At 40.9% G+C, this 15,293-nt stretch overlaps 2 protein-coding genes across 3 annotated transcripts in view; both read right to left on the bottom strand.

The window, feature by feature from the left end:
- nherf1b (NHERF family PDZ scaffold protein 1b) overlaps positions 1-1,488 on the bottom strand; it is a 60,381-nt gene extending 58,893 nt beyond the window's left edge. The window contains exon 1 of the mRNA XM_066704780.1: positions 763-1,488. Coding sequence (XP_066560877.1) covers positions 763-1,230 — 468 coding nt within the window. The 5' untranslated portion in view covers positions 1,231-1,488. The remainder of the gene's footprint in view (positions 1-762) is intronic.
- A 5,775-nt stretch (positions 1,489-7,263) lies between these two features.
- The window catches only part of LOC136750040 (ras-related protein Rab-37), a 52,071-nt gene continuing 44,041 nt past the window's right edge, over positions 7,264-15,293 (bottom strand). For both annotated transcript variants that reach the window (XM_066704777.1, XM_066704778.1), the window contains exons 6-9: positions 14,465-14,530; positions 13,040-13,096; positions 10,530-10,606; positions 7,264-9,618 (exon numbers count right to left, since the gene is read on the bottom strand). In XM_066704777.1, the coding sequence (XP_066560874.1) occupies positions 9,513-9,618; positions 10,530-10,606; positions 13,040-13,096; positions 14,465-14,530 (306 nt within the window). In that variant the 3' untranslated portion in view covers positions 7,264-9,512. The remainder of the gene's footprint in view (positions 9,619-10,529; positions 10,607-13,039; positions 13,097-14,464; positions 14,531-15,293) is intronic.

The following is a 15,293-nucleotide window of genomic DNA, read 5'->3' as shown; positions in this document are numbered from 1 at the left end:
CTGATTAAGATCTGCTGAGGCCTAAATGTCACAATGCAAGTGTGATCTTCACTTACTATTTAACTGTCAACTGGCTAACTAACTACAAACCCTGCTGTCTGCTGTCAATGCAAGACTGCGTGTGGATTGTCTATAGAAAACAAACGGATACGTTTCTATGGGAGGTCTGAGCTTGTATGCAGCACTGAATTAGCAATCAGCCAAAACTTGCCAAAAAGAGACAAAATCAGCTGGGAAAATGCGACAAGCAAAAGAAAGGTTCAGTCCAGCATTGTTTAGCATTAAGTCTATGACTGGGAAAAGGGACTTTTAATTTCCATGCATGAACTGGGCCGCTCTTTGGCGTGTGCACTCTGAGTAGGTGTGTGTGGAGGTAACATCTGGGCTTTAAAGGAAGTGTGCGATTCTCGGTACTGAAACACTGCACAAAAGCAGGCGCTCAAAGGAAGCCCATCTACCCTCGCCTGCAGCCTTTGGGTTTGAAACGGTCTACAGCTCTGCCCCATACATATCGCCACCCTGCAGGGAAACTGCACAACAGAGCCCCTGCCATCTACCTGGAGGGGAACCCGAATACAGTGCGATGCCATCAGACGAGTCTGATCAGCCAGCTTTGTATCGGGACTGTCGTCGATATTCGCCTTATTCTCGTTGTTCAGGTACCAGCCACGTGTTTTGCCGAAGTTTGTCAACAGGAGTTATATAGTTACAGTGCGCATACAGCAGCACCGCTCGGCAGCCCAGTACACCAGGTTAGCTCACCTTGTCCGAGCTGATACTCAGTTTCTTCTCGATGGCACGGATAACGTCTCCATTTTTCTCCGGGGTTGGCGTGGAGTCCCGTCGGCTGCCGTTCTCCTCCACGGCCCCCTCCGACTCGGCCGGTACGGGGATGCCGGCGGTGACGAACTCCGGCTGGCACTGCAGGCTGTACTTCTTCAGCAGCTCGTCGGTGTCCCGGTCCACCACGACCAGCCGCAGCTCCCCGGCCGAGGCGCGGATGCGGGACACCACTTGCTGGTGGCTGTCGTTCTCCACGTTGTCCCCGTTGACGAACACCAGCCTGTCGCCGGCGCGGAGCCCGGACACCTCGGCCGGGGAGTCGGGCTCCACCAGCCGGATGAACTGGCCCGTTTTGCCCTTCTCGCCGTGCAGGTGGAAGCCGTAGCCGTTGGAGCCCTTCTCCAGGACACACGACCTGGGCCGCGGAGCTTCGCCGTCGCTGGACATCCTGGCGCTTAGGTGTAGACGCAGTGCTGCTCGCCAACTCGGTACTTCCCCTCGCAGTGCAAATCACAGCCCAGGAGGTTCAGCTCCACGAAGTTTGGAGGCTTTTGTGCGAACTAACCCTGCGGCTGCGAGTCTGCCTCGTCAGAGTTTCTGCTCAACTCACTTTCGCTGCTGCTCGTACTTCGGTTCCTGCCAGCGCCCCAGTGCGCGCACGGCTGTCGGAGGCTCAGGCTGCTCCGGTCTGGGGGCAGAAATGCTCTCCGCGGGTATATAGAGCCTCGCTGTGACGTGTGCGTGACGTAGCCGCGGAGTGCATTTCTGCCCCGAGACAGACGGCCTGAGCCTGGGCAGCACTTTCTTAAAACAAAAACAACATTTGTAACTATATATATATATATATATACTTTGATTGTGATATAAGATACTCTGGCTAAAATGCTGACATCACTCTTCCAAGTGTGATAAGATTATGGTCGTGTATACTTTAATTATACATTTTTTGTACTATTCATTCATTATCTTATCTTTAGTAAGACACAGACTCGACCAGCTATACAATACATTAGTGAAACATACACTGATCAGCCATAAAATTATGACCACTGACAGGTGAAGTGAATAACACTGATAATCTCGTTATCATGGCACCTGTCAGTGGGTGGGATATATTAGGCAGCAAGTGAACATTTTGTCCTCAAAGGTGATGTGTTAGAAGCAGGAAAAATGGGCAAGCGTAAGGATCTGAGCAACTTTGACAAGGGCCAAATTGTGATGGCTAGACGACTGGGTCAGAGCATCTCCAAAACTGCAGCTCTTGTGGGGTGTTCCCGGTCTGCAGTGGTCAGTACCTATCAAAAGTGCTCCAAGGAAGGAAAAGCGGTGAACCGGTGACAGGGTCATGGGCGGCTAAGGCTCATTGATGCACGTGGGGAGCGAAGGCTGGCCTGTGTGGTCCGATCCAACAGACGAGCTACTGTAGCTCAAATTGCTGAAAAAGTGAATGCTGGTTCTGATAGAAAGGTGTCAGAACACACAGTGCATCGCAGTTTGTTGCGTATGGGGCTGCGTAGCTGCAGACCAGTCAGGGTGTCCATGCTGACCCCTGTCCACTGCCGGAAGCGCCTACAATGGGCGAACTATACAATATTAGGCAGGTGCTCATAATGTTATGGCTGATCGGTGTATATATAATTACAACCACATAACTATATTAAATTTAGACCCTCCCCCAAAAAAATGTCCTGTTATATAAATTTTTCCCTTCTGCATACAGGACCAGATGTGAGCCCCTGCTATGTCTACTAAGATACTGCTCTATTTATTTTGCTTTCTCAAAAGTCCCACACTCAAAACAGCACAAAGCTGCTCATTTTCATATTTAGATCTGAATTACAATTTCTTGTGCTTTGTATACATTCAGGAGACACAGAAACACAAAATATAACTGTGGAAACTGCCAGAAAAAGAGGTGTCATGAATAAACTTACCTTTAATGTGTCTATTGGATGATCTGATTGAATAGCAAATGGGAATGGCTACACTGTGAAAACCACCCTTGCATCATAATGTCACCTTCAGTAAACCTTACCATACACTTACTGTTGACATGAAAAGTTTGCCCACCTAATAAAGTACAGTAAAACAGATGGGTTGAAATTCATATAACACCATGACAGATTCTGAGCAGCTTTTGTGCAGTCTGTGTAGGATATGGTGTTTCTCCAAATCGAAAATGTGCTCATTTTGAATTATTTAGCACAATCCCACATGGGGTCATTTTTAAAAAAAATGTTTTACATGAAATCTGGTTTCGAGGTGTCAAGATGATATTCCAACACAGTGTCTGTGTTAAGATGAATATTCATGTTTAATCAAACCCCTCTGGTCTTGATTTTACATTTTTGTTCTCAGAGTGTAGTACAGGACTTGGTTTACATTTTTTAAACTTGTTCCTATATAAGTTAAGAATCATGTGAATGTTTCAGAATAAGCTTAATACCTGCCTGAGAAGAACATCTCAATGACTTGCATGTAGCTTTCTCTCCACCTGTGTGTTTGGAGAGAAAGTGAATGGTTTGTGGCTGTTTACTGGGTGAGGACCTTACTATATGGAATACAATGTTGTTTATAAAAATGATATAGTTTATTCATACTACAAATGTAAAAATAGATTTCCTTTACACCGCATCAGATTTTGTACTTGATTATAAACATGCCAACTTTATTTAAATGGACTTGTGAAGGTAGATATTGGCTTCTTGGACATTGTTTATGTTCAGTACAACCCGTGTGACAAATAAGAAACACAGCACCCAAAACCTTCACCAGTAAACCAGTGGTTCTGAGAAGCAGAAGTGCAGAGGCACCGCAGACCTAGGCCTTAAACTGTGCTCCCAACTGAAATCCTCTTTGGCAGTTTCATTACTGTTAAACTCACCATGAGGTTCGGTACAGTTAGTTTCTTTAACCTCGAAGGCCTGCCCAAATCCTGAGAAGGAGTTATTTTTTTCCTCTTCTCTTTCTCTTTTTTCTCTTGCTTTCAAGCCAAATGGCAGAGCAGGAATGTACACCGGAGAGCTGCTGGGACACAATAGAGCTCATTTAGAAACAGAATGTAGCGAAGAGGCCATGCAGCTCGATGCGTCTCGCCCACTTTTCAGCAAATTGCTGGTGATCCCAAGTAATTGGCAGCTCTTGTACAGTGTGACTTGGTGGGCTCACTTCACCTATGGCTGACTCAAACCACCTACTACTGAGTCAACACCACCTGCTGCCTTCTGCCTTTTAAGATCTTTCCACAATCACACAGTATGTTTCCAAAAATTCTCTGCTGCTCCCTGGGTCCTTGCTAAGCTTGAAGTCTGAGTAAGACCCTTTACTTTAAAGTAAAGACAACCGCTGAAATAAATCACCATACGCTAACACCTTCCTTATACAAGCTAACTGAATTCTATTAACATCAATTGATCTCCCCTCCAGGTAGTATCCATTTCTACTGTAACAGTCAATAAAATTACAACACTATGTTTTTCAAATTGAAGTGACTTTATTCCTAGTATGTAAGTAGTAGTTCAGATGTGCAGAATTGCTTTTTTCTGACCTGTCTTTTTATTTTTTGTGATGAACCACGCTGAAGTGCAAAACTCAAACTCTTAATGAACAAAAAAGCAAGCAATAATTAAAGTGTTAACAAAATTAGGGGCAAGCTTGTAGTAACATTTCTTAGTCACTTTCAAATGTGTATTATTCCAGCTTCCCCGATATTAATTCAGACTTGAAGACACAGAGCCACTGAGCTACAGTGAGGGAAAAAAGTATTTGATCCCCTGCTGATTTTGTACGTTTGCCCACTGACAAAGAAATGATCACTCTATAATTTTAATGGTAGGTGTATTTTAACAGTGAGAGACAGAATAACAACAAAAAAATCCAGAAAAACGCATTTCAAAAAAGTTATAAATTGATTTGCATGTTAATGAGGGAAATAAGTATTTGACCCCTTCGACTTGGTACTTGGTGGCAAAACCCTTGTTGGCAATCACAGAGGTCAGACGTTTCTTGTAGTTGGCCACCAGGTTTGCACACATCTCAGGAGGGATTTTGTCCCACTGCTCTTTGCAGATCCTCTCCAAGTCATAAAGGTTTCGAGGCTGACGTTTGGCAACTCGAACCTTCAGCTCCCTCCACAGATTTTCTATGGGATTAAGGTCTGGAGACTGGCTAGGCCACTCCAGGACCTTAATGTGCTTCTTCTTGAGCCACTCCTTTGTTGCCTTGGCTGTGTGTTTTGGGTCATTGTCATGCTGGAATACCCATCCAGGACCCATTTTCAATGCCCTGGCTGAGGGAAGGAGGTTCTCACCCAAGATTTGACGGTACATGGCCCCGTCCATCGTCCCTTTGATGCGGTGCAGTTGTCCTGTCCCCTTAGCAGAAAAACACCCCCAAAACATAAGGTTTCCACCTCCATGTTTGACGGTGGGGATGGTGTTCTTGGGGTCGTTCCTCCTCCTCCAACCACGGCGAGTTGAGTTGATGCCAAAGAGCTTGATTTTGGTCTCATCTGACCACAACACTTTCACCCAGTTCTCCTCTGAATCATTCAGATGTTCATTGGCAAACTTCAGACGGGCCTGTACATGTGCTTTCTTGAGCAGGGGGACCTTGCAGGCGCTGCAGGATTTCAGTCCTTCACGGCGTAGTGTGTTACCAATTGTTTTCTTGGTGACTATGGTCCCAGCTGCCTTGAGATCATTAACAAGATCCTCCCGTGTAGTTCTGGGCTGATTCCTCACCGTTCTCATGATCATTGAAACTCCACGAGGTGAGATCTTGCATGGAGCCCCAGACCGAGGGAGACTGACAGTTATTTTGTGTTTCTTCCATTTGTGAATAATCGCACCAACTGTTGTCACCTTCTCACCAAGCTGCTTGGCGATGGTCTTGTAGCCCATTCCAGCCTTGAGTAGGTCTACAATCTTGTCCCTGACATCCTTGGACAGCTCTTTGGTCTTGGCCATGGTGGAGAGTTTGGAATCTGATTGATTGATTGCTTCTGTGGACAGGTGTCTTTTATACAGGTAACGAGCTGAGATTAGGAGCACTCTCTTAAAGGGAGTGCTCCTAATCTCAGCTCGTTACCTGTATAAAAGACACCTGGGAGCCAGAAATCTTGCTGATTGATAGGGGATCAAATACTTATTTCCCTCATTAACATGCAAATCAATTGATAACTTTTTTGAAATGCGTTTTTCTGGATTTTTTTGTTATTCTGTCTCTCACTGCTAAAATACACCTACCATTAAAAATATAGACTGATCATTTCTTTGTCAGTGGGCAAACGTACAAAATCAGCAGGGGATCAAATACTTTTTTCCCTCAATGTAATGACATTTGTATTAGTTCCACCCATTCTACCATTTAGGTTTCCATATGCAAAATTAACTGATCCCAAGGATTGCTGCTGATGGATACATGGATTAGAAAACATTAGAAACGTCAGTAAAGAGTAGATGCGTATCCATATGATTTCTGGCCATCATTGTGTATAAGAGAAAAATGTTATTTGGTTTTTCCAGTATAAATTATCTGTGAAAATACACTCCATTACATTTAGGAGGGAAATGCCATTAAAATAAATCTATATACCGTGGATTAATTTAATCGTGTTGACCAGTGTGTTGCTACATTATTAAAAGTTATTGTAATTTAAGTCGTGTACTATGGAATTAGTATTCATTATAAAAGCGCCTGTGCTGCCACCCAGTGGTATATTTTATATATTCACCCCAGTAGATATTGTAGATTAAAATCTCATACGTCTCTCTTTTTAATGTCTTATTTAAAAGTAAAATCAGAAAATAATTTAATAACAGAACGTTTTTTTCAAATGTTTCATGGTAGATAATTACATTTAAAGTAAAACCATGAAATTGCAATATCATTGAAATCAAAATCAGGTAAACATTGACCATCAATGGCACTTAAATATCCTTTATGACTCAAAATATTTATTTTGGATGCCATTGTACATAGAAGAATAATGCCACACTGCAAGGCTACTGTGGGAATACATCTCAATGGCAACGTGTTCCGTTTTTATACCTCATATTTTGTAATGAGAGGCTTCTGTTGAGTAGTGGATGTGGCCAATCGAAAAGACTAATTTGAATGTCTGAATTATAGAGCCAATACTCTTGTAAAACATGTTGGTGCGAAAATATATACAGTAAATATCCTCTTTTTATAGTGAAGAGGATAAAGACGGTTCCAGTTACAGGAGATGGGATATTAAAGAGATCTGTGAAGGTTGTGTCCATTAGTTCCTTTAGAAAAGAAAATATGTAAACTACAAGACAAGACTGCAAACAGAATTACCCAAGGCCACAGTATAATACCTCAGATTTCCTGTAACATCGTGATACTGTGTCAAATAAAGACACCAAAATGGCTTTTCACCAAGCCATTTCCCACGTCATCAAGCAGAGATATTTCAGGTGCAAAGATGTAAAAAAAAAAACAACAACACATGCCCAATTTTAAAAAATAGAGATGTTTATACGATTATAAATCATTTTCTCATAATACTCCATTGACATCCAATACTGCATAGAAAGGAACCAAAGAAGACACCAACCAAACAAAAACTGAACCAGCAAGCAAGCAACATTCCAAAACAAACAGGAACAAAAGGCAGTAATAACCCATCGGACAGCATCTGAAGGCCACTTCCTAAAAGGAGTGCTTAACACAATGCAAGGAGTCTATCAAAGTCAATGCAAAAACAGTAAGAAGGACCTCAGATTTTGATTGGTTGTCAAACCTGCAAGCTTATTTTCATGCTAGTTCAACTTGAAAAATATTTTTATTGGAGGATTTTTTTTTATTTCCTCCCCCAAGTGCTATTTTCACAATTTATTTCACCTTTATATTCTTTTTTCATTTTTTTTTTTCTTTTTTTGGGGGGGGGGGGGTCAGAAATACACAAGGGATGATTTTCAGATGTATTCCTTCTGGTGACCAAAGAATAAAGAAAGGTTCATCTTTGTTTCCCATAGAATACACAGTTAACAAGGACAGAGATGAGAAAGAACGGCACCATTTTCCAAGGTTTAAAAGATCGATATGAATCTTCAGGGTCAGTTGCTGTGGTTCTTATGACGCTCATCTTGTAATGCAGTAAAATGAGAGACAAGAGGTTTGCTTTTGCCATTTAAAAGAAACAACAGTTTTTCTTCATTGCATTAAATTTACACATTGTTTAGCAATTAAAGTACATATAAATATATGTGTATATACACACGTACATATGCACACACAGACAATTATATAAATAAAATCATTTTTCTAAGATCTTTGAGGTATCCAAAGACTTACTTTAAATCAACATAGATTAAATATCAAACAATAATTAACCCATGAAACACTGACTACTTAGACGAAGGCTGTGCACAAAATACAGAACGTCCTTTATGCTTTCTCCAAGTATTGTCAGTCATCTCTCTCTCTCTCTCTCACTTAAGACAGCATTACAACAATGTCATTTATTTTTTACTTCTGTGAGCCCAGTTGAAACTTTGAAACCAGATGAATATACTTTAAACGTAATACATTAAACACTGGAGTATCATAGTAATGAGCAATGACTTCAGAAACGTACACACCTCAAACCAACACTGTCCAGATGAATAGGCTGCATCCCGAATCCCTCTGAGAACACGGTCATTAAAGCTTAAGTCGTCAGTAGTGACTCAGATTATCATTAGAACAAAATATACATGATTTCCAATTTGCAATTATGCCACATACATCGCCCACCCCACACTCTTCTGCAGTAGTCCATTCTGCGGCTTGGAATCAATTATCAAATCTAAATGTGAAATACTCCAATATTTGTAAAGCTTTAGGGTATGTCTGGCTAGTGTCAACTGAAGGGACTAGTCACAACAAAAGGTGTAAAAGTGTTCTAGATGTCTGCCAAATTCTCTGTGGTGTGAAGACTTTGCGGTTTGGGTGGGTTTTAGAATGAATGCAAAATGCGGGATTGCTTACTGGAACCGATGCTCACTGACTGCAGTAAGTCTTTGGCGGAATGGTTTTGAAATAAGTCTTTGGACTTTCTTACAGTTTGATACCATGCTAAAGAGGGCTTTACAGTGAGCCTCCGTAGCCGTGCAGGATATGGTGCTTAAGACATGGTTTGTGCTTCAATCCCAGCTGGGGTTGCACTTCCAGAGACCGGGGAAACAAAGCGACCACTGTGTCTTGCAGCTCCAATGGCCAAGATCTGTCTTGTTTCCGCAACAAAGTTTCGGTCGGACGCTGAAGATCATTTTGCAAAGCTCAAACTGCTAAATGTATTCCTCGCTTCCTGAGTGGCACACAGCATTAAATAACCTTCCACCTTTAATCAGATGAAGGGAAAATAATAAGTGAAAGAATAATCTCAGATTTTCCCAGAAGATCAATACAACCAAAATTAAATAACATATTTGAAAGGAAAGTAGATTTGAAACATTGTGTGTGTGTGTGTGTGTGTGTGTGTGTGTGTTTTCCAAACAACCAAAACAGGTTAGAACAACCCTTTAGTAATATCTCTCCACATTCGCCCCATGCCTATCCCTTTCAAAATAAATATGGCACATAATCCAACAGTTCACACTAAGGGGGTCAGGCATTGCACTCCCAATTATTTGGCCTCCCAATCCTCATCTTCCTCTAACAACCTCCCCCACCCCCTTCAATCCAACTGTCATGGCTGTCCTCCTGGGCAGAGGTGGCCATTACATGAAGCCACAACAGCTTGTCTTCTTCTTCTGAGACTCAATGTAGTCGTGGATTTGGAATCTGGGCTCATTGGGTTGCTGTACCGCTCTGTGCTTCAGTTCCCTGGAGAAAGAGAGAGGGAAAATGATGGAGAAAGAAGAGAAAAGATTGAAGATGTTAAATGCACAGGCCGAAAAAGAGAAGGAAGGAAAATTTTAAAAAAAGGAAGGTGAGAGAAAGTGAGAAAAGAAAAGCAAATTGAACAAAACAGAAAAGAGAAACGAAAGAAATGAGATGCAGCAAGGAAAACTGATTCAGAATGAAAGAAAAAATTAAACCAGATGACAGAAACAAAGAGGGGAATCGAACATCGTACCTATTAACGTCTGTAACAAAGACAGCTCTGCACAACTGGCTTCAGCACAGCTTCTCATACCTTAGCAACGTTTTAGTGGTGACCACACTTAACATTTGACACTGGCCTTGCACCAAACAGTGTTATGTTGAAGACCACTGTCTACTTCTCAGCATTTCCAAATATTAATCTGAAACGGTCATCCTAGAGCCATAGAGCTCGGCCTGTTCTTCACAAGACCTTTCAGAGATGGAAGAAATCTATCTGTGTCTGTCTGAGCCTGCCCCGTGCTGACAGTTCAACAAACAGAGCCAGACAATGCCATGTCAATATATCACGCCAGGTTAATTGGATTCAACACAAGCAGGGCTGACAGTGGCAATTTCATCTGACCTTTCCAATGGCAACTGCTCTTGTAGTAACAGTGTAGTCAGAAATAATTAAAACTGAATCTATTAGAAGTTTATAGATTCAGTTTTAATTATTTCTGACTACACTGTTACTACAAGAGCAGTATAACCCCTTGAACTTTTTCACATTTTGTTGTTAAGGAGAATTATCAGAATATTTAATTTCATTTCACCATTGGCTTTTGAAAAGTAACAATATCAGGACACTGAGATTTTCAAATGATTTCATCCTGGTTGGGAATTAATCGCTGGCAAAGGCAGTAACTTACTTTGCAACAGCAAGGAATGCCAGTTCAACATTGACCCCAGTTTTGGCACTTGTTTCCATGAAGGGAACTCCATACTCCTGCAATATAATCAGAGATATTAGACAAACACCTAGAATCCTAAAACTTACAGCACCCGTCTGCACTGGTCATTTCAGTCAATACAGAGATCCATCATCCTATAACAGCTTTTGTTGCATCGTGTCTTAAAGCAATTATCTTTAAAATATAAAGGGATTCTAAAATTGTCTCACAGCATTATTCTAATGGTCTAAGGTTGTTGCATATCTTTGAAATAATACAAACAAAAGAGCAAACATCACTGGAATTTATATTGCCAATAGAAATAATCAGTTATCCTCCCTGTCATCTATTGTTATAAATACCTTTTCAGATACTTGAATAGAAATGTTTGGCTTTTGGAAACTGGGGCTGAACATTTCATTTTCTGGTCCAGTTTTCCTTGCTACCAGGATTTGCTAGTAGTGACAATTATATACAGTAAACAATAATACGTACTACTTCACTAAGACGACTGCTGCAAGAACTTTCAGCTTTTGGAATATAAAATATAACGTCACTAAGAAAGACCTACAAGATGCTAATTTGCTTAGACGTGAATTGTAAATGTAGTAATAATATTTTCTAGTTATTATTTGTATTAATGCCACCACTGATTTGTGATTTAAAATGTAATTTTAGTAGTATGAACGTAGTATGCATTGATCAAATGCTTTTCTCTTCAGGTGAAAGGGTAGATTTCCTATCAAAAGTGTGCCCTTTTTTTGCAACTCTTGCAAGTTAAAAATAAATGCTCTCTTGATATTTTCAGAAAGCAGATGTTACAGCAATAATGGGTTTCTCACATACATATATAGATAGATATATCACACATACGTACATACATATATATATATATATATATACACACTCACCTAAAGGATTATTAGGAACACCATACTAATACTGTGTTTGACCCCCTTTCGCCTTCAGAACTGCCTTAATTCTACGTGGCATTGATTCAACAAGGTGCTGAAAGCATTCTTTAGAAATGTTGGCCCATATTGATAGGATAGCATCTTGCAGTTGATGGAGATTTGTGGGATGCACATCCAGGGCACGAAGCTCCCGTTCCACCACATCCCAAAGATGCTCTATTGGGTTGAGATCTGGTGACTGTGGGGGCCAGTTTAGTACAGTGAACTCATTGTCATGTTCAAGAAACCAATTTGAAATGATTCGACCTTTGTGACATGGTGCATTATCCTGCTGGAAGTAGCCATCAGAGGATGGGTACATGGTGGTCATAAAGGGATGGATATGGTCAGAAACAATGTTAAGGTAGGCCGTGGCATTTAAACGATGCCCAATTGGCACTAAGGAGCCTAAAGTGTGCCAAGAAAACATCCCCCACACCATTACACCACCACCACCAGCCTGCACAGTGGTAACAAGGCATGATGGATCCATGTTCTCATTCTGTTTACGCCAAATTCTGACCTACCATCTGAATGTCTCAACAGAAATCGAGACTCATCAGACCAGGCAACATTTTTCCAGTCTTCAACTGTCCAATTTTGGTGAGCTTGTGCAAATTGTAGCCTCTTTTTCCTATTTGTAGTGGAGATGAGTGGTACCCGGTGGGGTCTTCTGCTGTTGTAGCCCATCCGCCTCAAGGTTGTACGTGTTGTGGCTTCACAAATGCTTTGCTGCATACCTCGGTTGTAACGAGTGGTTATTTCAGTCAAAGTTGCTCTTCTATCAGCTTGAATCAGTCGGCCCATTCTCCTCTGACCTCTTGTATCAACAAGGCATTTTCGCCCACAGGACTGCCGCATACTGGATGTTTTTCCCTTTTCACACCATTCTTTGTAAACCCTAGAAATGGTTGTGCATGAAAATCCCAGTAACTGAGCAGATTGTGAAATACTCAGACCGGCCCGTCTGGCACCAACAACCATGCCACGCTCAAAATTGCTTAAATCACCTTTCTTTCCCATTCAGACATTCAGTTTGGAGTTCAGGAGATTGTCTTGACCAGGACCACACCCCTAAATGCATTGAAGCAACTGCCATGTGATTGGTTGGTTAGATAATTGCATTAATGAGAAATTGAACAGGTGTTCCTAATAATCCTTTAGGTGAGTGTATATATACATACACATATACAAATGAGGTGGGCAACCTCACTGCAGGAGGGGGGCAACAGTTAATTAATGTAGTTTCAATATCAACAATAAAAGAATAGCTATAGCATAATTGTATAATTAAATTAAATTGTAATTCGATCCGTTTCGGTGCACACTGAAGGAAATACAGGGGCAATTTGTTTTCTCGCCAGTTAGTACTGAGAAGCCTTTACGAGATGATATCAGTGCCGGGACGGTAGTTTACAAGTGACAAAGAGGCAGGAGATCTGATAATGAAATAAAACATAAGAAACACAATCAGTAAACCTTGGGGGAAAAAAACTTTCCTATAAAACCTCTGCAAAAAGAGGAAAACAGCCTTACCCTGGCCAGCTTCTCTCCCTCCTCTCGTTTGATGACCCTTTCTCCGACCATGTCTGACTGTGTGCGACAGAGAGGGGGAGACTGTGAGACAGAGACTCATAGCGAGGCATTGCGAAACCTCAGCTCGTAAAGGCCTGGAGGCCCAGTGAAAGATGGGACTATATCTCCTGTCTGCAAAAACACCTTGTAAAGCAGCAAACAAACCGATACATGCATGCACTCTTCCCCAGTGCACTCTGGTATACAAAGCAGCAGAGCTATTATTTATTTATATGCTTCACCTTTGCCCTACAGCACTGAGATTTTCCACTGAGTTCAAGACTTTTGGAGGTCAGGGCTGATAACTGTTCATGCATGGAAATGTAAAACCAAAACCACCAGGAAGAGTCGTGCACTACACTTATTTTCTTGAGAGGTTTTTCCCAGAAGTGGGCTGAGCCTTCATAAATAAGTAAAGCTTATTCAAACTGGTCAAGAGTCTTTTTCAGAAGCCATTGAGGGCGTTACAATTACAATTCTGCTTCAATACTTTAATCTTCTTACAAACTAGAGTTCAAAACACAGTCATTGTATATGAGCCAGGCTGTGCTGACTGCTTCATGCCAGTAGAGGATGCACTGTGCTCACTACTTCTATAGCAATTCTTAAAATTATGATTGTTTTTATTAATTTGTGCAGTTTAATTAAGCTCTCCATTGCATTGTTATATGATTCATAATCTGAGCTCTGAGATTCCTCATAGACTTTCTCACTAAGGGGCTAGTGTATCTCCAGACCTCATTTACAGAGTCCGAACATGTCTGGTTTTATAGGTGTCTTCAAACAGACCCTTGCTGGTTAAATTAGATTTGTTTGGAATGAAGGTCAGGAGACCTTGTATCTCTCCAGGACCTAGGGCTAGGGACCTTCTGGTCTACTACTTCACAGCATCTTGCAAAGAACAACAACAACAGGAAGTGAGTCAGCCTTGTGGGATACACAGATTCTAACAGAGGTTCTGATGAAGACTGTAGGCGTCAAACAAAAAGTTTTTCATTTGGTTTTGATGTTTTTCACTTGGCATGAGAATTATTTTAACCCAAATCAAACAAGGAATTGGATAATAATATAATACTAATATAAAGTGGATGCATTACAATGAAGAATCTGTGTTTGAGTGCAAATGGAATTCTATACGTCTCTGCAGATCTTCTGGTGAGTGGTTTGTATTTTAAGGTGGAATATATATATATATATTTTTTTTTAGCTGTAGAAGGTGAGGGATTTTTGTATGTCTGTTCATAATAAACACATTTTGAAACCAGCAACTCCCCTGTTAGTGCTAAATCGAATAACCCCTGATAGCTTGCTGTGAGTGACGACAATAAGCTCTGTGGTTCTTCACGCAACTCTGACACAAACCCAAAATGAGGGAGGTCTCCTCACCTTGTTGCCAAGCAACATGATGACCACATCCTGTTGTGCATACTCGTGTATCTCTGTCAGCCAAGCCTGTGCAATCAATACAAAAAACACAGTATTGTGAAAACTGCAAAGTCAGAAAGAAAGGTGTGAAATTGAAGGACTTCAAAGTGTCGTTTGATTCCACTATTGCAAAAGTAACATCTGCTTTCAGTTTTTATACACCACACTGAAATGTGTTTACCTGGTACTGACTCGCCAAAAAAACCAAATAACACACAAAATAGTTTAAATAAATGTTTTGTGGCATTAACATTTTTTAAATGAATGACTGTTAAATAGTAAGTGGAATTGAGAGGTCCTGTTTTCCGTGGTTATGTAATATCAGCAGGTTGGTCTTCAAAACAAAATCATAAAAACATTAAACAATAATCACCCAGTTTAAATATTAAGCCCATTCTGTTGTAAACACCATCCTTTTCCAATTTTTACAATAGAGGCCTTGAAAGGAAGGGTTCGGATTAATTCAAGTTTAGGGCTTTGGCTTTGGATGTGTATTCATAAATATACTGGTTTTCCTTTAAAATAGTTTCTTCCTGGCAATCTCAATTAATTAAGGTTGAAACTTAAATGAACATGTTTTAGAAATATTTAGAAAGCTTTAGAAAGCTGGTTTCTTTGTGTGTAACAGCCAAGGATACTTTAGGTTCTTCTGCAAACATGTCTTCAGTAGGCTAGTCTACACAAGAGTGCGTTCGGTCATACACCCTTACAAAGATAAAGACAAGACACTGTACTATAAAAAATATATTTTGTATACATGAATAAAAACACAAAATCAACTGTTGTTAGG

This window comes from Amia ocellicauda, chromosome 5 (genome assembly GCF_036373705.1).
Source record: "Amia ocellicauda isolate fAmiCal2 chromosome 5, fAmiCal2.hap1, whole genome shotgun sequence".
Lineage (NCBI taxonomy): Eukaryota > Metazoa > Chordata > Actinopteri > Amiiformes > Amiidae > Amia > Amia ocellicauda.
Note: the sequence above shows the minus strand (reverse complement) of the source record. Positions and strands in the feature narration are given on the sequence as shown.